The sequence below is a fragment of the Tenrec ecaudatus genome, chromosome 4, assembly GCF_050624435.1.
Source record: "Tenrec ecaudatus isolate mTenEca1 chromosome 4, mTenEca1.hap1, whole genome shotgun sequence".
NCBI lineage: Eukaryota > Metazoa > Chordata > Mammalia > Afrosoricida > Tenrecidae > Tenrec > Tenrec ecaudatus.
Genome location: NC_134533.1, coordinates 75,596,360 through 75,622,482, shown reverse-complemented (window position 1 = coordinate 75,622,482; position 26,123 = coordinate 75,596,360). Strand labels below are relative to the sequence as shown.

Sequence of the window (26,123 nt, the reverse complement as noted above, 5' to 3'; positions counted from 1 at the left end):
GCTGTGACTTGGGGTAATTAACCTCGAGGCGTATCCGTTTCCCCAACAGCGAAATGTGCTTTCAGTCAGAGCCCTGTCACGGTAACTCCACTTACAGTCTGCTCACATTGTGTTACATCCTCCGAGAACGGCTTGCGACTCCCTTTCCCTGAGCATTCCCCGGATCACCTGGGTGAAGCCCTCAGCATCTGGGAGGCACCCTGAGGAGACCCAGGCTGGTGTCCCTTCGCCTCCACTCTTCTGGTTAGCAAGGGCAGAGAAGAGTGACGGCTTGGGTTTATGTGGTCCCCAGCGGTTTCTGGCGGAGCGAGGGTTGTGTCCTTTGGAAAGACAAAAGCAGGCTGTTTTTCTCGGTCCCTATCTCTTGCCCTTCCCCTCAGCCAGAACCATAAAACTAACCAGCAGCCACAGGATCCAGCAGCATTACCAGATATACTCAAGGATAAGCCGAGTTTTTTTTTTTCAGCACACTTATAATGCAGTTTTTGTGGTAGAATTAGGTCCCTCGGTTGATAGTTGGGTGGGCTTATACTCGAGTATGTACGGTAGGTAATTGGCAACCTTGACGAGCCGGGCTCACAGATTCAGGAGGAGGTCTCTTAGGCGGCTAAGGCTTGCAGATGACCTTATTGGTCAGGCTACCCCACTCCAAACCACCCCACCATCCTCGCCTCTGTCTCTTACAGTTTACCTTCCAGGTTGTCATTTCTCAGCCTACTCTGGGCCACCTTCTGTCACCTCCCTACTCACCCACCTCCAAAATTATTTCTGGACATGGGAGTGTCCTGCGTGTCCGTCTAAGTGTGAGTCGGATGTGAGATTTTCCTTTCCCAGGTGGCTTGCTGGAGTGCACCGCTCACAGAGATGACGGACCAACCTTGCATGTCGGGGTCTCTCTGGGCTGGAGCGGGAGGAGCCGGGGATAGTGTGGCAACACTGACCTCTGAGCGTGTGGTTGGCAGTAGCCTTCCCTCCCCACCAGCTCTGCACTCTCCTGCCTTAAGAAGCTTCCCCAGGGATGCCAGTGGGAGCCAAAATGACACCCTGCGTGAAGTGGTTGGCTGCTATGCAGAAGGGCGGCCGTTAGAAGCCACCAGCATCTCCATGGGAGTAAGATGGAGCAGTCGGCTCTTAGGAAGGGTCACAGCCTTGGTGACCCAATGGGGCCGTTTGCTCAACTGGAACCAGCTCTCAAGAGCAGGTCAACTAACTGGTGCTTACCTGGGACCTTCCTTTCCTTTGACCCCCTCCGCCTCTTTTTTTTTTGTTCCAACATTACTTTTTTAAGCAACGGCTTACATTTGCATCTAGTTAAAAGTAAGAGGAAGCTTTGACAATAAAAATGTTTCTCTTCACAAAGCTGTGAGAGTTCTATTCATTCTGCGATTAGTTAATGGTCCTGACCTTTTAACGAGACAGCGCTGGTGCACACTGAGATGAGATAATTGATTCTAACGGGGAGCCAAGCGCTGCTCATTTGCGCGCGTAGCCGAGTTGTCCTTAGTGGCGACGATTTCTTCATTACCGCCGGAGCTGCCAATATATAGATTGCAACAATAAGAGAGTAGGCAGAAATGTGAGCTAATTCAGCAACGGAAATGGAGCACGCACTCCTGCCTGACTCTTTAGTTTGCGGGTTCCTTTTCTTGCCCCGGGAGCGGGGAAGCCCCCGCCGCTGAACCTGCAGCGCCAGGCAGCAGGGGCATCGCTGGTGGCCTTGGGGACCCTTCTCCGGGGTTCCGCGCCTGCCCAGGGAGCGCGCTCTGCAACCAGCCATCCCCTGCAGTTCTGGAAGCTGCACGTCAGGATGTCTGTGACCACGCTTCAGCGGAGCTTCCAGACGCAGGTGGACGAGGAAGAAAGGCCTGCACAGCGACTTCTGAACGTTAACCGGTGGAAACCCCGGGACGGCCGAGATCCGCCTCACAGTCGTGCCTGGAGTGGGGTCCGGGGAACTAAGGCGGACAAGGAAGTCCAGGCCCACAGGAAGGCCACGGCATCGTTGTCACCCCGCCGCGGAAGCACTCATCACAACGCGATTGCCACCGCGCACGCGTGTCACTTGCCGAACACTTTGCCTAGTAGCGCATCCGGAAGATGCAGCGACGCCCGGGATCATTGTAGCCCCACCACCCAGATGCGAGGCGGCCCTCAGCATTCTGTGACTTGCCTTTGGCTTCACAGCTGGGGAGTGGTGGCAGAGTTAGGATTTCAAACCGATTTGCCCGTCTCTGGTCCAACCCACTTTCCCCTGCATGGCAGCAGCCACAGGAACCCAGGGTCCAAATCCATTCCTGCCGGCAGAGCCTGCCCTCCGCAAGAGACTAGGCAGTTCCTCGCCTTCCCAGGGATTGTGGGCGTCAGCTGGAAGACTTGCCAGTTTGCTCTAGTGGGGGGTTGTACCCGAAAGGAGTAACCCAGCCCCTCTAGACCAGCCTCCAGTTCTGTAGAGTGGGGCCACTTACCTGGGCTTCCTGTGTGTCTCTTGTATCCTACAAACTGCCCTACAAAGAGTTTGTAAACATTTGGGAGGTGCTTTGATGTGCAAAAGGTTGTAGCTTGCTAGGAACGCTTGTGAGAGGCAACATGGCAGGATGGGTGGAGCCTGTGCCTTTGAGTGAAAGAGATCAGCGAGAGACAGTCTTGGCATCTAGTCCAGACTCGGCCATTTGTTAGACATTGCACCATACACACATTTTATTAATCTCATACCTCAGTTTCTCCATCTGTAAAATTAAGACCTTTTAGAAGTATTGTGAGAGTTGAGTGAAATATTATATTTAATTCCCCCAGCTCAACGTCTGGCAAGTGGTAAGCACTCATGAGGTGAGAGTTTTCTCAATTTAATTAGCCTCCAGAGCCTTCCTGTGCACATCGGTAGGGGTCTGGCAGGGTTGCCGGGAGGGTTAGACATAATGCTCCTTGTCACCCAGCTTACCGCCTGGCACACAGCCGGCCCTCAGTAAGTATGGTGATCACGGCCTTCAGTTCTCCAGTGTCGCTGTAACTCTGGTATCGTATTGGTATCTGGTATCGTGTTGTCTCCGCTGGTCCTTCTAGTCCTCCTGCATGCTTCCTTCTTTATCTGTCTCTGACTTGACTTAAGCGCGGCACAGCACGGTTCTGTCTGATTCCATTCTGGTTCCCCACAGTCTTCCACAGGTCCTGGCATAGGGGGCTTTCAGGAGATAGCCATCCACGGAGCAAAAAACTGAATGGAGTGACTGCTACGCAGAGGCTCTTTAGGAGCCAAGGCTGCGGTGCTTTCCTCTGTAGGTGGAGGACAGGCGTCGTCGGTATCTAAGATGAGATGAGTTTGGACCACTGGAAAGATCCAAGTCCTGAATCCTAAGATGGGATTTAAATATACATTTTGTACTTGACCACAGACTTCTATGGTAACAGTGGCATCCTAACGTCCTATCTCAAGAGAGAATATCCACTCTGTAGTGACTGGTGGTCTCTTCTCGGTGGTTGTTGAAGACTAGTTAGCAGTTGCTACCATGAAGAAAAAATATTGTGAAAACAGAAATATATGCACATGATATTAAAAAATGTGTGTTTCCTTCCTCCCCCTGACTCGTAGCTTATTTCCCTGTCATGGGACATACACACTGTTCCCAGCATCTGTCCTCTCCTTCCCAAAATACTCTGCACGTGTGCAGGCTTTGTTCCCACCCAAAGGTAGTAGTATATCAACCGCCTGTTCTACACTGGATAGTTTTCCCTTCACCAAAGGACATACAGAGCTGCCTTGCTCTTTTTATGGTCATATGATATTGTATAATACGGATATAACGTATCTAGCTTCTTATGGACAGAATGCTTCTATTTTCCTATTTTTTTTAAAAAAAACAATGCTGTTGGGATTAACGTTAATGTAACTCATTCGGTAAATGGGTGAGTCTATCTGGAGAAGAAACTTGTAGACGCAGAATCACTAAGTCCTAGGTAAGGGGGTATGTTGCCCCCACAAGGTCTACTGGTGCCATATGTAAGAGTGCTCGTGTCCCGGGCCCTGCCAGCTTAAGGCATCTTCAGCTGTTGTCACCTTCGCCAAACCAGCGGTGAAAAATGGCATTGTGGTGTTGTGACTTACATGCCTCTTACTGTGAGTGACGTCAAAGCCTTCGCCTAGGACTGGGAGCCAGGGTGCATTTCCTGCTCTGTAAACTGTGCACTCTAGACCTGCTTGTCTACTCAGTTGTTGGATTTTGCTGATTAACCCTTGGTTATGCAAATGAAAATTCCCCCCCCACCCCCACCCCCCGTCCCAGTGGTTATTTATCTTTTGAAGCTAAAGGCAGAGACCTCCTGAAGTTCCCCTGCCCTGTACCCTCCCTGCCTCACCAGACCATGTGCCCCTCCAGGGCAGGGTCCAAGCCTGACCATCTCTGGGCCCCCAGAGGGTAGTTGTGGAACCAAACGTCCAGCAGAAAAATATGACTTTTCTCATTGCTCACCACAGCCATGCACCTGTTTGGCCTAAACTGGCACCTGCAGCCGATGGAGGGGCAGATGTATGAGATCACGGAGGACACAGCCAGCAGTTGGCCTGTGCCAACGGACGTCTCCCTGTATCCCTCAGGGGGCACTGGGTTAGAGATCCCTGACAGGAAAGGCAAAGGAGCCACAGAAGGTAGGGTTGCTGTGTTGTCCGTGTCGTGAGTCCTCTGTGTCTGCCTTTGACCCAAGGAGACCTCCATTCTGCGCGTCACATGCCTGGCTCACAGCTCCACGCGCTGGCGCTTCCTCCATCCCTCGCTCCACACCGGCTGCCAGTCCACCCATGTCTGCATCTCCGTCCCTTGTCACCATGAGCTCTCGGCAGCATCCCATCCCATGCCTCCAGGGAAGCATTGTGGGCATTCGCACGGCTTTGGTGGCCATCTGGGAGTGCCAGGGAATGGGCAAGCCCTGTCAGGGAAACCTCCAGGGAGGTATCTCTGGGAGCGGTGGGGGGCGGTGTGGTGGCAGGTCCATGGTTCGCCATGATGGGCACGTCCTTAGATCCTTGTGGCATTTACCAACCACATGATCTCCAGCAAATCACCTCATTTCCCAAAGCCCCAGTTTCCTCATCTGTAAAAACAACAGCAATTATTAGTGTTGTACCGTGTGTTTGTTACCAAACTTTCTGTCAAGAACTTGTCCAATTTAATCCTCACAGAGGTCCTGTGAGGTAAGTATGATTTTTTCCTCTCTATTTTAGAAGTCAAAACTAAGGGTTATGCTAATTTCCTTGGCCACAGTCACCTGGCCGGTAAATCCTAGACTAGGGATAAGAGTGCAGGTCTCTGTAACCCCAGGGACTCTTGCCTTCTCTGGACGCCAGCCGCCCTCCTGGCTGCCTTGGCTAGAACACCCCTGAAGGAGAGCTGGGTGTGAAAGTCCATTGTGCAATGAGGCGGGGTCATTTCTCTCTTAAAAAAAAAGGTGGTGGTTGCCTTTGGCCTTTGACCTTCTTAAAGGGGAGCTCCACAGAGTTCAGTCCGGAGAGTCTCAGGAGTCTTTCCCCTAAGGTATAGGTAGACACACAGTACTTCACAGTTAACCAAGAGTGGGGAAAGTTCACTCTAAAACTTCACCAGGAGAAGAGTCGCATTGACAGGGCAGTCTGGTCTTCATTCTAGGCTTTGTGGGCCTCTCCTCCCCTCTGTACTGTGGTGACTTACACTCTCTGGTGTCATCATGGTTGGGAACGGCTATTGGGGCCTCCAGTCTCCTGTGCGTCGCCTTCTTTGTCCTCTCATCCCAGTGATCTCGGGGGCCGTGCCTCTGAGTCTCCCGAACCTTTCAAGTAATTGCTTGCCAAGCATCATACTGGGTAACAGGGTGTCCTGCGCTTGATCAGAGCGAATGTCTGTGACCTCCGAAATGATGGCCCTCAAGGCTAAAGTCAATTCTGGACCTGTGTTCACCTTTAATGGAGTGAAGTTTGGGGAGATTTTCACAAAACCCACTCAGGATGCCTGATTCCTCCTTTACAAAAATTTTAAGACTTAACGTGCCTAATAAATTGTACTGTCTTTGTCTGTTAATAGAATATGGAAGGATATATTGTGGGTGGGGCTCTGAGAAGAGCTATGAAATAAGAGTCTGGAAGCCTAAGTTCAAGTCCAGGTGCTGCCACTCGCCTGTGGTGTGACCCTCAGTGGGATCCCTTGAACTGTTCCTCTGGCTTTATTTCCATCTTTTGAAAAGTTATTGAGCTAAATATTATCTAAGACCCATGATGATTGGCAAATTCTGCAGATGTGAGTAGGATTCAATCATATAGCTAACTAGATGACCCCCCCCACACACACACACAGTTACTGTTGGCCCTGTCCATGGTCCTGGCTGTTGGTGAGATGCCACTAGTGCCAGTTTGTAGAATCCCTTGCTATAGGCAGATGACATCATGTGAGCACTGTCTTTTGGGCAGCATGGCCAAAAGTAGATGGAGGATTTGTTGAACCCCTACGGAATTGGTGAACGGTCTTATTTAGCAAAATGCATTTTTTTTCCCTTCCACCATCTGTGTCAAACATTCCTTAAACAGGAGTTGGTTCTATCTGTAATCTCTCACTCTAATGAAATTAGAGTTTGTGGATTGTTTAGGTTTGGTCTGGTTTTTCCCAAGGAGCAGGAGGTACAGATAAGAGGCAAAATAAAATTGCATCAGGTTAATTGGAGTATTTTTTTGCTTAAAGGGACTATCTGTCATTACTAATGCAAATGGAAATCCTGTTTACAAGCCTCTTAAATGCAGTGCAGTGCTGGAAAGTGGTCAGCATCAAAAACAGTGATATCAGCTTGCAAAAGACATGGGGCTGGACGAACAGAACTCCCTTCAGTCTACGAGAGACCACGGGGCCCTTAATTTCTTTCACGCTGGTCAAACCGGTATCTACTGAATTTGTTTTCAATTGTGATGTGAAAGGCCCTTTTCCTTAGACATATCTCAAAGGGGAAAGTATTGAACCCTGATTTAAAAATTTTTTTTATAAAAACCCTAAATTTCCTGTCTCTTCCAAGGATATCAGAGGAGAGCAGATTCCAGAATGAAGATTAAAGTTCTTGTTGCTACAGTGATCAAAGAAGTCTTGTGTATTGGAGGAGAATCAATGGGCTGGGCTGAGTGTTGATGGTTCAAATCCTGGTCTGACCCTTTCCTGCCAATGTTAGCTCATGCCAGCTGGTCCCTCCTCTTTGGCCTGCGCTGTCTCCTCTGTAGAGCCCAGATGCTAACAGCCCCATTGAAAGGCCTGTGGTGAGGAGCCACGCCACACATGTTAGTTCCCTTCTTGTCTGTCCAAATCTCGAATCATCCTCTGTCACTTATCAAAATTCCAGAAATCTAAGTTAATTAACCTTTTACACCAACATACCCTGCATAGGTTTGGGATACTTTTGAATATTGTTCAAGGTTACAGAGCTATTCTTTCCATTATACATATGAAAGTTGTGGTAAGCCGAGTGTTTTACATGTTCGTTATGTCCTTGAGAACAACATCAAAGGGCCATTCTTACTATATGTTCTAAGTGGCTCTAACCATTTTGAGATTGTCATGGGACAGAAACCAAATACCGCAGCCTTTCAGAGGAAAGCCACAAGAACTTGTGTTATACATTAATGGGAAGGGGGAAAGCATGGAATAAACAAGCCTGTCTGATGGCTGAACTGACGGGCTCGGGATAGCATTTTCTCCTTTCTGCAGTGAAATCCAAATTGCCTGTCAGTTTGAACCATGCAAATTGCTGCACACAGACGCAGTCGGGTTCCCCAAATGGAACAGCTTATTTTGATCATCAAATAAATTTCAACAGTTGCTAAGGAAACTAAGGGATTCTTTGTGTGGGTTATCACATTGCAAAAAATAAATAAATGAATAAAAATAAAACCAGAAAGGTGGGGATGGAGAAGAAAATGCATTTGATTAGCAATGTGGGCCTGCTCTAGATCAGTATCAGTTCAGGAAAGTCAAGACCCTTACTGGGAAGTGCATGGGATTTCAGTTCTTTCAAGTCTCCCCTATTTAACTGAGCTAGCCGATCATTTCAGCAATTTGTTGAGCAATTTCTTTGCTATCCATGAGTGCATACTTACCCAGCACTGCTGGCGAAGAGATGGATCTACATAGGATCGACACATCTTTACAGTGAAAGACGGGACTGTTATGAGAGGCTCTGCCCATGGCAACATGATCGTGTTGTTGGGGATTCCTGATCCTGAGTTAAGCTCTTTGTTGAGAGTTAACGATCAGGGTACCTGGTGAGCTTTAGTGTCCTTCCCAGGGGTTTCCAGAGACCCTGATGACGGCCTATAAATATGGAGCTGTGTACGGGGTCCTTTTTTAAAAAAATAGTCAACTTCTTGCGTTCTGTGATGCCAAGAACTTCTTAAGTGGCTCATGACTCTGACTGATCTAGCCTTGATATTTAACCTGTGAATTAAATTAGACTCTTGCTCTTGAAGCCCTAGGGTTAGTGCACCTCCCCCCACCCCAATCTGGAATGTCTTTGTAGAATGTAAATTAACCACCCATCAATGTAATCCCCCCAAAAGTCATGTTCTGACAACTAAAGAATGACTCCAAATGACTTAGTCTCTAAATGGTTTCTGAAGCATTCTGAGTCTCAGTATGCATGTTCGTCCTGTGAGGATTAACGGAATTGATAGATAGGCAAGTGCTTAGCATGTAGTTGGAACTCAGTAAAGGGTAATTATTATTATTAAGGCTTCTACCTTTATTACTATTATGATGATAATGACCGTGTTATTAATGTCATTATAATGTTATTGTTTTCTAGACTGTAGGTAGGAATTCGAATTTTATGCGCAAGATTTTCCTCTTCCAACTGCCTTGAGTTTTTATCCTCCCATTTAACTCTGCCTTTTCTCCTCCCTTTAACTCTCCCATGTATCCTCCCCTTTAACTCTCCCATTTCTCCTCCCCTTTAACTCTCCCATTGGTAGGGTTGCTGTGTGATGATGATTATGTTGAAAAGAATGGGAATTCCAGAGTACTTTATTGTGCCCAATAAGGAACCTGACCTGGACCAAGCAAGAGGCAGTCCTTCAGCGAGAACAAGGGAACCAACCCTTCATGGGTTACATGGCACATGATAAGTGTTTCCAAATAGGGTGACTGGGAGCTGGACATAACTCACTGGGAATGGGTGCGGTTTGGGGGTTAGGTTCTTTGCTATCCTAGTACCCACAGTGTGTTGCTCACAACTAAGGACAAGGATTCGTCCAGTGTGGGATCTAGAGAGAGGAAGACAGTAGGGCTTTTCAAAGGTAAGGGAGTTGAGAGGCTACTCTGGCCCGATCCTCAGCCCAGCCGATCTCACGTCTTGTCCATCAGGGTATGGCAGTTAACAGGCTGCAGACTCTTTCCTCACGACAGTGCCCATTCCATTCTTAAGTTTCAGTTTGTGGGGGAGGCGTGCTATTCTGACTCAGAGGGACCCCACTTGGAGTAGAATGGTCCCCAGAGGTTTGTCTTTGCTGTGATCCTGATGAAAGCAGATCGCCAACCAGGTTTACTCCTGCGAAGCCACTGGGTAGGTGTGAAGCGCGTCCTTGGGGTCGGGAACTGAGCACCTAGCTGCTGGGCCACAGGGTTCCTTGTGTGGGAAGGAGAGGACTCGTGACAGGTGAAATCTACAAATCGGGTCCTCCGAGCCCTCTGAGATACCGAGGCCCGGGACTAGATGACTTCTCCCATAGAAGTCACGTTCGAACCACATCTGCAGGGTGGCCCTCACAGACCCTGCTCTGGAAGGTGCAGGTCCTGGTGAACTGTGCTCCCACCCCCCCCCGAATTTTTGTCTCTGTTTCATTGTCGTATGTTCGCCAATCCTATTTTCCCTCACATTTCTAGGTGAACCGCTAAGCCCACTAGCACCAAGCCAGTTCCAACTCACAGTGGGTCTGTAGGACAGGCCTTATGGTTTCCCAGACTAAATCTTATGGGAGCCAACAAGCCTCAGCTGTCAGCAGAGCAGCTGATCGATTCGAACTACCAACCTTGAGGTTAGCAGCCCATAGCTTAACCCACCTTACCACTCGGCAACACTGGCTTACTGGAAAAGAAAATCCCCCGTTTTCCCCCTCCTCTCAGGGAGTAGTCAGTTTAGTTCTGCTCCTGGAACCTGTGGACCTCTGGGGGAATCTTGGGCTTGGCCTTGACCTCTGTGGCTACAGAACTTGGCTGATGTAGTTAGTAGTTGCTTCCTCCCAAAAACATGAGCTGTGCAAGGCTCTCTAGCAACAGGTTAAAATCTGGGCTCAGTTGTCCATGATTTAGTCTCAAACCTAGGAATTGTTTTATTTCACACAAGCCTGAAATCCTAACAGCTCTGACTCCCACCACCCACTCACCAAGGAAATGGGCCCTTGAAATTAGCAGCCTCAGACCTATTTCTATGTCATTTCCAGGAGCAAAAGGCTGAGAGCTCATTCCATTTTGTTTTATACCCCCTCAGAGTTCTGCATCCGTAGCTGAATCTAAAGCTGAAGGAAGAGTATACTCTTTTTTTTTTCAAGCCTAGAATTGAAAATGATTCTAGTATTGGAAAGCTAAAATTCAGAGAAGAGAGAATGTCAAAGTAATTCTTTGCCATATCAATGCTTTGTCAATTTGGCTTTTATCTTTGAAGTTTGTGTGTGTGTGTGTGTGTGTGTGTGTGTCCGTCTGTCCATATTTTAAGGTAAGATTCTGGGGAGACATTCCTTCTAAAAAGGAATTAAATGTAAACTCTTTCCCAGGGTAATGACAGAATGCTTGTGGTACTTTTATTGTTAGCGTGCATTTTAACTTTTTTTGAGTTGTTGGCATATTTTTTAATTAAAATAACATTTAATGGTTTGAAGCTGAAAAAACCTGATGTTTCTGCTGAGAAGTTTATAGGGGAATTATAACATATGGAGAAGTTTAGCATTTAAATTGAATTTTATTATTTAAAACAGTAAAATATTTTATGACTACAATAATGCCCTGCCAATCTCCATTTCAGCATCAAATTTGCTTTGTAAGGCGTCTTCCACCGCTAGGAAAAAGACATTTTAATTTCTTATTCCCCAAATGTTTTCCATAAGAGTTCCCACAGACGTGTTTTCTTTACAAATGAGTTCTTGTCTCTAAACTGTCTCCTCAAACAACTCCGAGAACCTTGGACCCGGGATACGCAGGGGGGCACCTTCCTGATGCCTTAGAAGATGCCATGGACGGACTTGATTGGGGTTTGTCAGTGTCCTGAGGGCCGTGTCTCACGTCCTTACAGTCTCCCACTCCCTCACAGTTCCTCAGAAGGCAGGTTTCTGGCAGGAAGTCAGGGTTTATACTTTTCATATGTGAATGTATTTAATTACTAAACAGAGGAAGCTTGATAAGCGACCTTCCTTCCTGGCACTGGAAGTGTCCCCACAAAGCTAGGGGGCTCCTCATTCGTGACCGACCAAAGGCTGTAGTCCTGACAGCACACAGGGCCCAGAACTGAGGATCTGAGTTGAATGGCCACATGTGCCAGAGACATTTTGTCTAAACTTCAGAAAGCCTCTCACCTTGACCCATCTTAGCACAAAAATTGTGCACCTTCCCCCTCAGCCAAAGACAGGAATTTTTTAAAGAAATGTTTCTCCCTTCGGAAATCATTTTTTCCTCCTTCCCGCCAGTCTCTAGCTCCGCCCAACCCTAACACAGCACGCCCCCACCCCCCTGCCCATCCACGTGGCCCAGCCTCACAACGTGGCATCCCCTTAATCAGTCAACTAATGAGCTTTTGGATACCTCACTGCATGCAAGTCACTCGCTCACTGTTTGGGGAATCATTCTGAGTTGCAAATTTAATAACAATATCTCGCTTTCTCTGTTTTTTCCTATTAGCATGCACTCCTTCACACACACACACACACACACACAGACACACACAGTCTCATGAGACCACACATGATTATTTTTAGGATCGTAATATATCTTAACAAGCTGTGGAGCGATGCAGTAAACAGATGGCCCTCGGGGAGGACCCAGCCCGTTTGGGAAGCAGGCATATTTTTAGCAGAACAATTTGAGCATCCCCGGGGGAGGGCACTGGGAAGCGATGAGCCCTCTTGCCCCTCACTTGGAGAGAGGGCAAGGGCAAAGCTGACAAGAGTCCGGGCGGTTCAGAGGCCCTGGCCCTTGCTTCATGTGTGGTTGACCGTGATGTTCTTGTCTCCCCTTCCCTGTGTCTCGGTAGGAAAGTCCAGTAGTTTCTTTCCCGAGGACAGTTTTATAGACTCCGGAGAAATCGACGTGGGGAGACGGGCTTCCCAGAAGATCCCCCCCGGAACTTTCTGGAGATCGCAAGTGTTCATCGATCATCCTGTGCACCTGAAATTCAACGTGTCTCTGGGAAAGGCAGCACTGGTTGGCATTTATGGTAGAAAAGGCCTCCCTCCTTCGCATACGCAGGTAACCAGCCCCCAGCACTCTGCTGCTCTGCAGGGGACGCCTCCCTCCGACCTTAGCCCAAAGCCAACAAGCCCTAACTGGGTCTTTGAACCCACCCTTCCACATCCCCCCTCCGCCCCCCCCCCCAGGTCCTGTGTGAGGAAGGTCATATCCCTGGGAAGCTTTAAGAGGTGGGAAATCTCTCCGTGGCCTTTCCCCCAACACCCAGTTAAATAATTTCTCTACAAAGATATGATCGAGAAAGGAGGGGAAATCTTAACTTAAAAATAAAGCAAGCATGCATTTGGGCGTCAGAGAAACCTGAGTGTGAGCCCTGTTATTGTCAGCTACACATCTCGGGCCCAGGACCTGGACACCAGCTTGTCCAGACAGGCATACCGGGCATGCTCGAAGGCTGGCCCCAGAGGGCTGGCTTTGCCCCAGTCATTATCGGTAAGCAACGAGAGATGTGAGCAAGCTCCTGCCAACCCTGAAGCTGGGAGTCACGTGGACTAGACCCTTCTTCAATATCCCTAGGCCAAAGTCAGTCTTCCTAGGCCAGCAGCTAGCTGAGAGTTTAAAATCTGTCGTATCGGCATATGCGTCACACATCATATCATTTAATTGTTCATCATATTAAGAGTTGTACAGTGATCGCCACAATCAGTTTCAGAACACGTTCTCATACTTGTGGCTGTGTGCTCCACCCTTCCCTTCACCCCCCACCCCCCCACCGCCATGCCCCTGGGCAGTTACGGATCCAGCGACTGTCTCTCTAGGTCTATCCTGGCTCTCATATATGAAAAGTCTAACAAAACACAAACAAACAACAGCACCCAAAAAAACCCAGCAACAATGACAAGATCAAACCTTGAAAAACCTCCATTGAAAACACAGCCGAATAGACAGATGCGCTCGATACAATGGATGTATGGCATGTTCGAAGAGCTGCCCGAGCCCCCAGAAAAATGCTTTTGTTAAGTACCCAAAAAAGACAGCAGAAAACATTAAAAACCGAAACAACTTTAAAGCGGGTCAGAAGGGAGAACAAATGTGACCAGGTGGTTGTTACCTTTTAACTGTACTGCCTCTGCTGTCATCAAGTTTACAGTGCGCTCTGCCCCAGCAAGACTGTCCCATCCCTCTGTTTGGGAATTCTAGTCAAAAGCGGCAGAGCTGCACTGGTTACGTGTGAAGTTGACAAAAGTAGAGCGCGTCTGGGTCCCACTGACTTTACAGAGCTACTATACTGGTCCTGGACTTGCTACCTTTAGACGATTTTTTTTCATATTCGATAAGATAATAACTTTTTATGTATTTTTAAAGATAAGAGAGGAAGAACTTTAGCTCAGTTAGCTTGCTACTAGGCCAGGAGGATAGAACCACTGGCTGTTGCTAGCACTGAGAGGCTGCCTGCTCTTGAGTCTTTCACTAGCAATCCCGATCGGTCAGCAATTGGATTTGACACGGCATGGTCCAGTTCGGAGCTAATCAAGTTTCATTTCCCTAAAAGTACTCCCCGAAGCTAGAGAATTTGGAAAGGATCATTGGCAAAAGGAAGAGAGTCAGATTTCTCACTAGCTCTCAACCGATGGGTCTAGCAGGTCCGGTGCCCCAGCCCCTGACTAGACCCTCAGGATTCCCATCATGCTTGGCATGCAGTTCAAACAGTCATAACTGGCTGGGTTTCTAATCATGGTCCCACCATCGAAAAACACGTGGTTGACCGGGTCCAAGCACAGCCAAGGAAGGCTCAACCACACACACAACAAAATCTGAACAGTTGAAGACTGCAAGAATAAGCCACGCATGAGAACCGGGAGAAGAGGCGCGGGGCACCGTGGGATCTGGGAAGGAGGTGTGAGTTGGGTGATCAGCCTCCAGGTGATTTTAGCCATTTCACTCTTCCCTTGAGAAGAGTCAAGATCTGGCGGGAGGATGAAGCAGGTCCCCTGCTAATGTTGCTCTCCTTGCGCTGCAGTTTGACTTTGTGGAGCTCTTGGATGGAAGGAGGCTCCTCACCCAGGAAGCACGGAGTCTGGAAGGACCCCAGCGCCAGTCTCGGGGAGTCACCCCTCCCTCGAGCCATGAGACAGGCTTCATCCAGTATTTGGATTCGGGAATCTGGCACCTGGCTTTTTACAACGACGGAAAGGAGTCGGAAGTGGTTTCTTTTCTCACCACTGCCATTGGTAAGGAAATTCCCCTCTTCTGGGGTCCATTTGCTCTTGTGTCTCTGGGTGGGAAAATGCTTGGAGATTCTGGGATGTTTCTCGAACAGGGCTGTGGATGCCTTCTGGCATGAGAGCATCCTGGCTGGGCTTGGGGGATAATGGATAGGTGTGATATGCACACAATTAGGGTGCAGGAGACAGGAGGGCCTGCAAGACCCTCTGGGCAGTCACTTAAGCCCAGGGCTGTTGCCCACTTTATTTCTGGTCCAGCAGCTACACTAAAAGACCAAGGGGTGGAACTGATGCCACGAGACAGGCATCCTGAATGACAAACTCATAGAGACCACGTCTCTCTTCTGGGCACTTCTTTCCAGCACTTCTATCTTTGTCTGTCTCGGTTGGTTCCGCTCACTGATGTGCTATTTGCGTTGGAAGCAACAAGCCCCGGCAGACGGGAAGAGACGATAAAGGCTTGGAGAGAGTGAGAACAGCGATGCTGTGGACTGGCTGACCAGTGTCATCAGTCAGAGTAGGGTTTTGTTGTGAGTCGAAATGCCCTAATCTCTGAGCAGGGTCCCTGCATGGTGCACAGGGTTAAGTGCTGAACTACTGGCATCCTGGTTGGTGGTTCCAAAAGGCCTGGCAATCTGCTTCTAAAAGGTTTCAGCCCTGAACTACGAACACAGTTCTTACTCTGGGACACATGGGGCACTCTGACTCAGAACTGGTTGGACAGCAGTCTCTTACAAGGACCCCTTGGCTTGTACAAATATCAAAGGGCTTAGCTGCTAAACCAAAGCTGGGAGATTGCAGCTAGGCCAGAGGATGTACATTGATACATATAGGAACTGGAAGCACAGGGAATCCAGGATAGATGATCCCTTCAGGACCTATGATGAGAGTGGAAATAACAGGAGGGTGGAGGGAAGGTGGGGTAGAAAGAGGTAACCAATTACAAGGATCTACATATGACCTCCTCCTTGGGGGGCAGACAACAGAAAAGTGGGTAAATGGATGTTGGACAGTGTAAGATATGACAAAATAATAATTTATAAATTATCTAAGGATTCATGAGGTAAGGGAAATCAGGGAGGGAGGGGAAATGAGGAGCTGATATCAAGGGCTCAAGTAGAAAGCAAATGTTTTGAGAATGACGAGGGAAACAAATGTACAAATGTGCTTGACACAATGGATGGATGGATGGATTGTGATAAGAGTTGCATGAACACCCAATCAAATGATTATATATAAAAATGATGGGAGATTCGAGTCTACCCAGAGGCACTTGAGAAGAGAGGCCTGTTGACATACTTACTAAAATCCAGTCATGGACAAGCTCAGAGAGCACTGCTCTACTCTGACCCCAGGTCACAGTGACCTTGATGGCAAGTTTGGAGTCTCATGCATACATCAGCCCTTGGTGTTCTCGCTGTGCACTTGACCATGACTCCACATCCATTCAAGATAACTCAGTCATGACTAGTGATGTAAATTGGTACCGAACCTATTTTTTTAATGGACTTAAAAGTTTTGGGTGATCTAGAATGTCAAATGAACTTGGCAAAAATATAGGCTGAAGCTCTGGAATGGGAACCTAGGAAGAGAGTGGAGTGCTGCCCTGCCTGTGGAGAGCAACATACCTTCTAAGTCGTGCGGTCCGGGCTGCCATTGTTGAGCTGAGCACTGTTGTTTCCCACTCGGATGCTTAAGGGGTCTGGTGGCTATGCAGTGGGCACCTTGCCCTTCTTTGCTGAAAACAAGATTAAACCTGCCGCGGGGCTGGGCCCTGCCCTGTTCCCATTCTGCTTTGCATTTCGGCTCACCCACACTTTCTGGTGTGGCTTTGTCGCACATGACAACTCCCGGGCTAAACTGGTTCCGTGCCGTATGCTTCATTCCTTAGCTTGCCCACGTCACGGAAGAACAGCTCAAAGTTGGTTCAAGTTGAGCATCCGGGCCACCTCAGTAGTTTATGAATCTCTGGGTCGCCCGACGCCCTGTCTGAAAGAAGGACTCTCTTGTACCCACACATTCTATCAAACTGGTCTCCTCCTCATACCACTGCAGTGTGCTGGAGGACATGGTGGACTTAGCGGCTCCTCTCGGGAAACCTCTTTGTGGAGCGTATGCTAGAAGCACTGTGATGCAGTGGGGTCTGAGACCCCATCTTCCTCTACACTCTTGAAACCCATTGAGGTTTTTGGGTTTTTTTCTGTGGGAAAATTAATGGAAAAATTGTCACTCTGTTTAACCAGCGACACTTGGAATGGGACTTTCTGATAGTGCAGTTATCAGTGTGCACCTGCAAGCTTTTTGCCTCCATTCCTGGCTGCAAGTCTGAGATGGAAAATGGGGCCCAGTGAGCATCTCTCCCTCTTCGACTCGGTTTGGTGTCCTTCCTGTTAAACAGCGTGATCAATGGCAGGTGCTTTTCACCTGACTTGCAATTTTGCCCTTCGTGTCTAGTCAGAGAGGACCTTCCGAAGAAACGTGAACCATGAGAAGGAGCTACTGATGGAATCGTACGTCCCTATATAGAACCGGTCCCGCCATTAAGCACCAGCTGCGATGCAGGAAATATTTGGACTCTTCTTGTTTGGATAAACTCTGTCCTGACTTCGGGGGTTCTGTTGGTTGCTAAAGGATGTGGGTCGCCCTTTCTCTGCTCAGGTCCCATCAGCAGGACTCGGCAGCCCCAGCTCCTGGTTTCGACCCCAAAGCTGCCTCTTGGGGCGCAGTGCAGAGTGTGCTGGGTTCAGAATCTCTGCCCCTTGTGCTTTAATCTTGTACAAATCACTGCAGTGTCTGCTCTCTCGGGATTCTGGAATGGGAGCTACAGCTCTGCAGTTCCCAGTGACAGGCCAGCAGGGCATTGGCAAGCCCAGTCTGGTCCCTCATGATCAGCAAAGCCGACACGTAGTGGGGGGGCTTACTCCCTCAGCCCCTGTTTCCTTTCGCTCTGTGGCTATGTTGTGGCTTCCATTTAGAGGTGGGATTACCAGGTCCTCTGCGGTGCCCGAGTGACGCTGGCACTGCCTCCCCGCCCCCGCCAATTTCTCCCAGGCCTGATCCTCAAAGATGCCAAGCGTGTATCGTGAACCAGGTTATTACAGAATCAGAATGCTTCATTGGTAATAACTGAGTTTAAATAGGGCAGGATATTAGTACAACCCTCACCCACCTCAAAGAATGCTCCCTATAGGGGGGAGTACATCTTGGAGAACCAGCCTGTAAGTGCAGCGACTCTGGCTGGTCAGCGTGCTGACCTGCCTTGTCCGCCAAGGGCCCAGTCTTGCTCTGCCTCCTTGCCCCTCCGCTCACATGTAAATGATGAAACCAGCCTTTGCCCTCCCTTAGCCCTTGCATGTCTTTTTGAGCAGAGGCCCTGCAGTGTGTCTAATGAGCATCACCTGGGGGTCCTGCTATGCTGCAGGGTTTGATGCGGGAGGTCCAGATGGGGCCCGTGACTCTGCATTTCTAACCAGCTCCCAGCAATAGTGCGAGCAGTCTGTGGGCCCTGCAGACAGGAGATGTCTCGTGCAAAGGAAGCCCATGGGAAGCCAACGGGAAATGCAGATTTGTGGCCCTTTCCTTGGAACTGAAGGTTCAATGGGCCTGAGGTCGAGCCCAGGTGATCTTGATTCTGGTGGCCGGGCAACAAGCTTTGAAAATGTGTGCCCTCCACCCAGGGGCAGATGGACCAGAAGGCACCGGGCACACTGGCTTACACTGAGCAAGGTCCTCCTGGGCAGAGCTGTGTTCACGTGTTCGTTTGTGCTGTGCAGCTCCATGTGGGTCTCATGACATCTTTGACATAGGTGGGGGCCAGATGACCTGTGTGCGTCCCTTGTGTAGTGAGGGATGGGGCATCCCTTTCTGTTCCCCCCGGCACAGAGCTGTAGGATTCTCTCCCTTCCTCCTGCCCTGCCCACCCGCTTCTTGCAACTTCCCCGACCTACCTGTCTCCCTTCAAGCTACAGTGATTGTTTAAGGAATACACGCGTGTGCACACACGCACATCTAATGCAAAACCAATGATTCCAATACTGCTCTTCATCCCTCTCCCAGAGAGTCGCCAGCTCTGAGGCTCCGCTGTCCGCGGTCGTTTCCTGTGAGCTCTGAGTTGCAATTTGTCTTGGCAGGTTCATTAAAGGTTTAGGTCTTGTTTTAGTGAAGTCATTATGGGCCCAGTATACAACGGTAACTCTCAGGTTTGCTTAACGCACACATTGGAAGATGTCCCTCCCCGAGGCCTGCGGGTTCCACAGACCCCAGCCTGTCAGGACCGAGCGTATTTATGCCTGCCTGTAATTAAGTAACCGGAGAAATCATGTGTTTAATGTAGCAAATGGCTATCTGTGTAATTTTTTTTGCTTTTCCCTCCATTTAATGCAATCCAGCTGATGATTTTTAAATAAATGAGTTTATCTTTTGCCTCGGGGATAAAAAATGAAGCACTTTACAAACCGTATACACAAACACAGACCCACAGAAAGCTGATGTCGCCAGCCCTCCCTCCACGCGAGCCACGTTTGCATGTGGGGCTCTGTGTGCAGAAAGCCCAGCCTGCCCCTTCCGGGTGGCGGGCCCAAGTGCCAGGGCGGTGCACTGTTTTGTTCTGTGCTCCGCAACCTGGTGGGGGCTGGAGTCTTAGCTGACCTGAGGTGTGAAAATGAAGTACGCAGATGTCCCACAATCCCTAAGCTGTAAGTCACCCACTGCCATTCAGGACAGACTTCCCCGTGTGCTGTGCAGCAGGCAGGCCGCCCGTCACGCCGTGAGATGACTGCAAGTCGTTATATTGTCGCCCATCCCCCATCGCCTAAAAGCCAGCCGCCCAAGCCAGCTGCTGTGGAGTTGATTCTAACTCACGGCGACCCACTTAGGGGTGTTTCCCAAAGTGGAAGATGCCACCCCAGGGACTCGGACTGCCACACATCATCATTCCCTGGGGGATCTGAACTGCCGACGGCTAGGTGAGCAGCGAAGTGCGTAACCACTGGGCCACCCGGGTTCCTTATTTACAACCCCAAGACCTGAGGAGTCAGTATTGGGGTGTTCAGGCTCTTCACTTGGCACCTTATCTTCCCATTCCGGTGGGTGCTGATATAGAAGAAGGCATCCCCTGGCATTGCGACCACGTGCGCCAAGTGGGGAAAGCGCCAAGGTGTGTCCGGCAGTGGATCTGGGGATGCAGAGAAGAGAAGGGCAGTTGTGGTCGGACGACAGAGAAGGGGAGTGGCTGGTGCGCTTGAACGGTGCACCTTGCGGTTATAGCAGCCCAACTGTGTCCACTAGGGAACCCGGGCGCCTTCCGTACATAGTAACTACCTCTAACCCCAGGCTAAAAGCAAGAAGGGTGGGTCACCCGAGCAGTGTCAAAGTGCAGTGAAAGAGAGAGCATGCCCCCCTGGGGGATTCAGGAGGGAAGGAGAGGTCGAATTTTCATGTTGAAAGAGGAGAGTGTTCAGGAAAACGTTCTAGGTACCGAAGGAACATAGGCCCCACGCTGAGTGCAAGCTGTGAGGAGCCAGCCATTCTGTGGGACGCACTGCCATGGAGTCGCTTCTGGAAAGAGTGGGCCTACAGGACTAGGTAGAACTGCCGTGTCGGTTCCCAGGACTGGAACTCTGTACGGAGTAGAAACTTCTTCTTTCTCCTGGGGAGCAGCTAGTGATTTTGAACTGTTGACCTTGGGGTTAGCGGTGCAATGTGTGCCCCATTATACCAAGCCCCGAAGGAGAAGTGAGTTGTCGTGGAGATGCTTGAATGTCACTCCATGGAGAAAGTTTATTCTGCAGGTCCAGCTGCAGGCTGTTGAGCAAAGGGGTTAAGGGAACTAATGTCCAAAGATTGATCTTATTAGACTGGAGGATGTCACCGAGATTGAGTTTTGTGGTCTCGCGGGAAAGGACCAGGAAAGAGGAAGAGGAAGGGGCAGGAAGGGCAGTGTCTGGGTTAGTGGCGTTGGCAGCGTTTTCCTTTGCTTCCCCTGTGAACTCATCCCTCCTTCAGATTTGTCTCGCTCCTGTCACGTACGCTGCTGTCTGCCAAGGGTCATCAAAATTGAGTCCTTCTTGAGTTTCCAAAGACCGCTGGGTAGCGCCTTCCTCGGTTCGCCTTGCGTGCACTGGGCAAGGCGATGGGGTTTACCAAGGGCTGCCTGAAGAACGAAGATAAGCTCTGTTGGAAGATGTATGGCCAGAAAGCCCCTTAGAAGCAAGGATGGCAAGACGTCAACTCAAGGGCTCTGAACAAGTTCTTAGGAGCCATCAGCCCCTGGAGAAAGACTTCATGCTTGGTGAGGAGAGCCTTCATCAGAGAGGAAGACCCTCAGGAGATGGGTTGACACAATGGGCTGCAACAGTGGGATCTGAACATAGAAGCAGTAGTGAGCATGGCGCACATGGCCAATAGCTTGCTTGTGTATCTAGCTAGCTAGCTAGCTATTTATTATTTATTTATGTATAATTAAGAAATCATTTTATTAGTATTATCTTCTCTTTTTTCTCCTCTCTCCCCTACCCTCCTACCCTCATAGATTACTGATAATTATAATATATTATAAATTATTATAAAATTATAAATTATTACCACTTTCATATCTTACACTATCCATGTCTCCCTTCACCGATGTGTCTGTTGTTCACCCCTCTGGGAAGGACGTGTTATAGGTTGATCATTGTAGTAGGGTCTCTGTTTCTCCCCCTCCCCCACCTCCCCCACCTCCCCCTTACTCTCATGGTATCACTACTCCCGTTACTATGCCTGCGGGGTTGATCTGTCCTGGATTCTGTGTGTCCAGAGCTCTTATCTGTACCAGTGTATATGCTCTGGTCTAGCTGGATTTGTAAGGTAGAACTGGGGTCATGATAGTGGGGGGTAGGAAGCATTAAAGAACTAGAGGAATTTTGAGTGTTCCGTACATGCTATGCTGAACTCTGGCTGACTCCTTCCTTCTTTGTGACCCTTCTATGAGGCAATTTCCAATTGTCTACAGATGGACTTGGATCTCCTCTATGACCACCACCCCCATCATTTGCATTAATATATTTGTTTGTGATCTTCTGATACCTGATCCCGTCGACACCTCATGGTCACACAGGCTGGTGTGCTTCTTCCATGTGACCTTGTTGCTGCTCTGCTAGATGGCCACTTGTTTAACTTCAAGCCTTTAAGACCCCAGACACTATATTTTTTAATAGCCAGGCACCATCAGCTTTCTTCACCACATTTGCTTATGTACCCATTTTGACTAAAGTGCTCGTGTCGGGAAGGTGGGCATCACAGAATGCCAGGGTATTAGAACAAAGTATTCTTGCATTGAGGGAAGACTTGAGTAGAGACCCAATGCCTGTCTGCTTCCTTAATAGTTAACATTTAAATATATGTACATATATTTATCCCTTTATCCCCATTTATATATCTACATATGTGTATGGCTTCACTTGTACCTCTATAAATGTCTTTTGTCTCCTAGTTCTTTCCTCTACTTCCTTTTACTTTCCTTCTGTCCCACTAGCATGTTTGACCTTCAGTCGACTCCCAGTGCTTCCTCTTGGCTACATCGCACTTGATCAAACCCCACCAGGCTTTCTATTCCCTCCTCACCACCGATTTTCGACCTTGTCCCTGGGTTTGTTGCCTCCCCCCTGCCTTTGTTCCACCTCCCATGTCTCTCTGGAGCCATCAGCCCCGTTATTTTCTCCTCAGGATTGGTTATCCTGCCTGTCTTACATGGATAGACATGAGAAGAAGAAGAAAAGAAAAGGGAAAAATTTTCCAATCAGATCTGAAGTGCCACACCCTGCCCATTGATTCTGAAGCCAATTTTGGGGGTTCCTGGGGGACTTCATTGCTTTGTTCCCCTTGCTGCTCGGTTGTGCTCCCTGTGTGTTTCACTCTGGTGGGGGGAGGGGGGTCAGACAGGAATCATACCCACACCGTGTCTCCAGTGCTGCGCCCTTGGCAATGTGGGTCAGGGAGGGGGCGTCACGTCTCATGGTGAGGCCAGCCCCACGGTCCTCGCTGTGCATCGGCTGCTCCGAGCAGGGATGTTGTCCTCGAGGCTTGGTCGACCAGGTTGTGGTTTGTGTTCATGTTCGTTCTCTCTCTCTCTCTCTCTCTCTCTCTCTCTCTCTCTCTCTCTCTCTCTCTTTCCAGACGAGATCTTGTTTGCATGTTCATAGGGTCACTGTGAGTCAGAATTGACCCTTGACCCCTGGGCACTTAACAAGGCCTGCCATTATATCCTGTGATTCGTAGGAAAACCTGGACCTCCTCAAAGAAGAAATTAAGAGACATGACTGCAGAATGATTTTTCATTTTTAATAAGCCCACCTCCAACTGCCACTGTGCCCCCACCCCCTTCCTCTGAATGATAAGGCGTATACCTTATACTACAGCCACGAGAACTCTCACAGTCATAAATTAACCATCTTGTAAATGACATTGGCAGCACTGTGTGAAATTCCTAAAGGAAATACATCTTTGGAAAAGTGCCCTGTGAATTCACCTCTGCCTGATCGTGGTGACTGACTCAGAGCAATCTGATGTAAGTGGAATGACACTGTCGGCTAAGGGAGGGCTCGAGTCAGCACGCTGGAGACAGACTGTGGCCAAAGATCTGTTAGGAGGGAGAGAGCTGGGCACATCTGCAGCCTCGGAGACTAGCCGTGCCAGCAACTGGCTCCATTCACTAAAGACATGCGGACCAGGTTCCCCGCCGCCTCCACTCCTTTCCACTCTGCTGGCCCTGGGGTCTATCTGAGACTGCGGAACCTCCTGAATTCCCACCCTGGGGCCTCCGAGGCCAACCGGAAGCAAAGGTAGCCAGCTCCAGGACACCGTGAGAGGCAAGCAGTGCATGCCTGCTCACCTGTGTGGGGAGCAGTGACAGAGGTGCTTAGTGTGCCCACAACCCGAGGCCCGGCAAGAACGGCCTTTCCGTGGGTGTGGGTTTGCTCAGTGGTGCTCTCGGGGTCTGGGCAGTTTTGTTCAGGGCTAGCCCGTGCTTCCGTTCCTGCCCCGGAGACCAGGCTCCTGCCACTGCCGGACTCTGCCATGCTCAGAATGGGGCTGAGCTTTCACACTCCCTAGCCAGGTGATCAAGTGGGTCCTGCCCCTCCGGGACCCAGGCCTGGGCATCGGGCAGGAGAGAGAAGAAAGGGGAGCGGAAAGCAGAAAAGCATCATTTCCCTTGAGGCGGCAGTTCTCCACCTGTGGGTGGCGACCCCTTTGGGGGCTGAACGACCCTTTCACAGGAGTTGCCTGATTCTTAACAGCAGAATGACAGTGATGAGGTAGCAAGGAAAACAATGTTATGGCTGGGGGTCTCCACCACATGAGGAACAGTATGAAAGGGTCGCAGCATCAGGCAGGTGGAGAACCACTGCCCCAAAGGCTTGGAAAGAGCCTTCAGACCATAGGGAAGTCTGAGGAAGCAAAGATGTTCAGCTTGCCAATGTTGGCCTCTGAATGAAAACAAGAGGAGATGGTTGTCGGGGTAGAAGGCTGTTGAGTCAGTTTGGCCCCACACGTACTCGCTGAGGGCCCCTGACTGTGGGCCCATCCCCGGGCTGGTGACGAGGCTGGCATCGAGCTTGCCAGTAAGGACCTCACAGGCTAATTTGGGAAGTGAGATGGAGAACATGGAGAAGTGGTTCCGAGAAACTGACGAACACCAAGCCCACTGTCATCGGGTGACTCCAACTCATGGAGGGCTTCCAGGATGAACTCTTCATGGGAGTAGAAAGCCTCGTCTTTCTCCCGAGGTGGAGCTGTTGGTTTCGAACTGCCGACCTTGAGGTTAGCCGCTCAGCTCGTACCTACTACACTACCAGCCCTCCTGTTCGGTGTAAAGTGGGATAGAGATTGGCTGTGCTTCCTGCCCTGGCACTTCCAGATGTGTTTGAAACACCTTGAGAAAGACCTCAGGTTTAAATGCAAGCAGTAAATGCACATGTAAAATAGATATTGTACTGAAGCTGAGAAAAGAACAGCGTGCTCGGCAGAAAGCACACCAGGCCTGCTTTAGACTGCCAGGGCAAGGACGTGCATGGTGGTGGTGTGTGGTCGGTCGATTCGGACTCCTGGCAACCTTGGTGGGCAGGGTGGGACCGCCCTGGAGGGCGTTCTAGCCTGTGATCTTCTGGTCTGGATTTTGCTCACGGGCAACAGTGAATTCAAGTCACCCACATTTCAGGTAGCAGACCAACCCTTTACTATCCAGCAGGGCAGTGCTACCCTGCCCTCGGCGGGTCTCTGAGCTGGAACCAACGTGGTGGCAGTGAGTTTGGTTTAGTTTGGGTTGTTAGGCTCCCTAGGTACATGGGAAAGGATTAAGCACATGTCCAGCCTCCTATCCTATAACCCTCTGGGTCAGACCCCGCCCCGGTCAGTAGAAGCCTGCCTGCTGGTCAGTAAGAGATACTAGAGACTTTGAGAATAATAGTCAGGGGGCCGAGTTGTGGTCAGAAAGGTCACGTGTATAAAGAGCAGAAGCTTTGCACTCCAACTGGGGGTCAATTCTGGCTACACTGTTTATAAGCCCGAGCTTTACCGAATTCACCTGTAAACTATGAATAAAACTGACTTGAGAGTTTGGAAAATGCTGCGCAAGTGTCTGATTTCGGGGCAGGTACTCGCCAGGCTTGTTTTTGTCACTGAGGTGAAATGCACACAAAATGAGCCTAACCTTTGTCACAGACAGACTTTATAGCTGTGTGTAGCTCCGTGGCTTTAGTACTTTCACACTGTCCCGCGTCCACCCCCTGTCTCACTGCAAAACGTGTGCTACCCCCCAAGAAAGCGCCACTAAGTGACCTCCTTAGAGAGCCATCCCCACCCACCCCCGTTTTATCTGCCCGTTGTTCACCCATTCAAGCTGTCGCTCTCACCCTATCAGGGTCTAGACTAAGGTAGAGTTCAAACCTGGCAACCTCGGTCCAACAGTCAGCCATTGCACACCCTGTGCCTCTCAACCAGCCCATCGGCCACCGATGGGGCCGCGCAGCACAGGGCAGTGTTCCGCTCAGTGCGAGGGCCGCTGTGAGCCGGGGGCTGGCTCGGGGACAGCGGCAGCAACAGTGCTGTTCCTCTCACACTGCACGCAGCCGGGTCATAGATGTTTTCTGAGAACAGATCCAACTCTTAGTGCTAGGCATTCAAGAGAGGTGGCATTTTCCCTGGAGCAAAGTGAAGCTCCGAGGGTGGAAAAGACTACGCAGCAGGTGACTCCGCAGTCAGAGAGAGCTGGGAGTGGAAGCCAGGCCGGCCTGGCTCAGGCACCCTGGCCCTGTTCCCTGTGCTCTCTTCCGCTGATTTCTTTGTGCAAGGCTTGCCCAGGGTGCCCCTGAGCTAGGAGAATGGGGGGGGGGGGCAAGGGCGACAGTCAGAGAAGAGCCTGGACAGTGGGGTTAGGGTCTGCCTGGGAAGGGCCTTGCTGTCTGGCCTGGAAGCATGACATGGCATTGAAAGCACTTGATTTTGGTTTGGTTTTGTTGTTTTTTAAGTAAAACAGCCAGAG

General features: G+C 49.8%; 1 protein-coding gene across 4 annotated transcripts in view; it reads left to right on the top strand.

Moving 5' to 3' along the window:
- TENM4 (teneurin transmembrane protein 4) overlaps window positions 1-26,123 on the top strand; it is a 913,628-nt gene that overhangs the window by 683,689 nt on the left and 203,816 nt on the right. For all 4 annotated transcript variants that reach the window (XM_075546361.1, XM_075546358.1, XM_075546360.1 and 1 more), the window contains 3 exons: window positions 4,469-4,639; window positions 12,229-12,443; window positions 14,404-14,614. In XM_075546361.1, coding sequence (XP_075402476.1) covers window positions 4,469-4,639; window positions 12,229-12,443; window positions 14,404-14,614 — 597 coding nt within the window. The remainder of the gene's footprint in view (window positions 1-4,468; window positions 4,640-12,228; window positions 12,444-14,403; window positions 14,615-26,123) is intronic.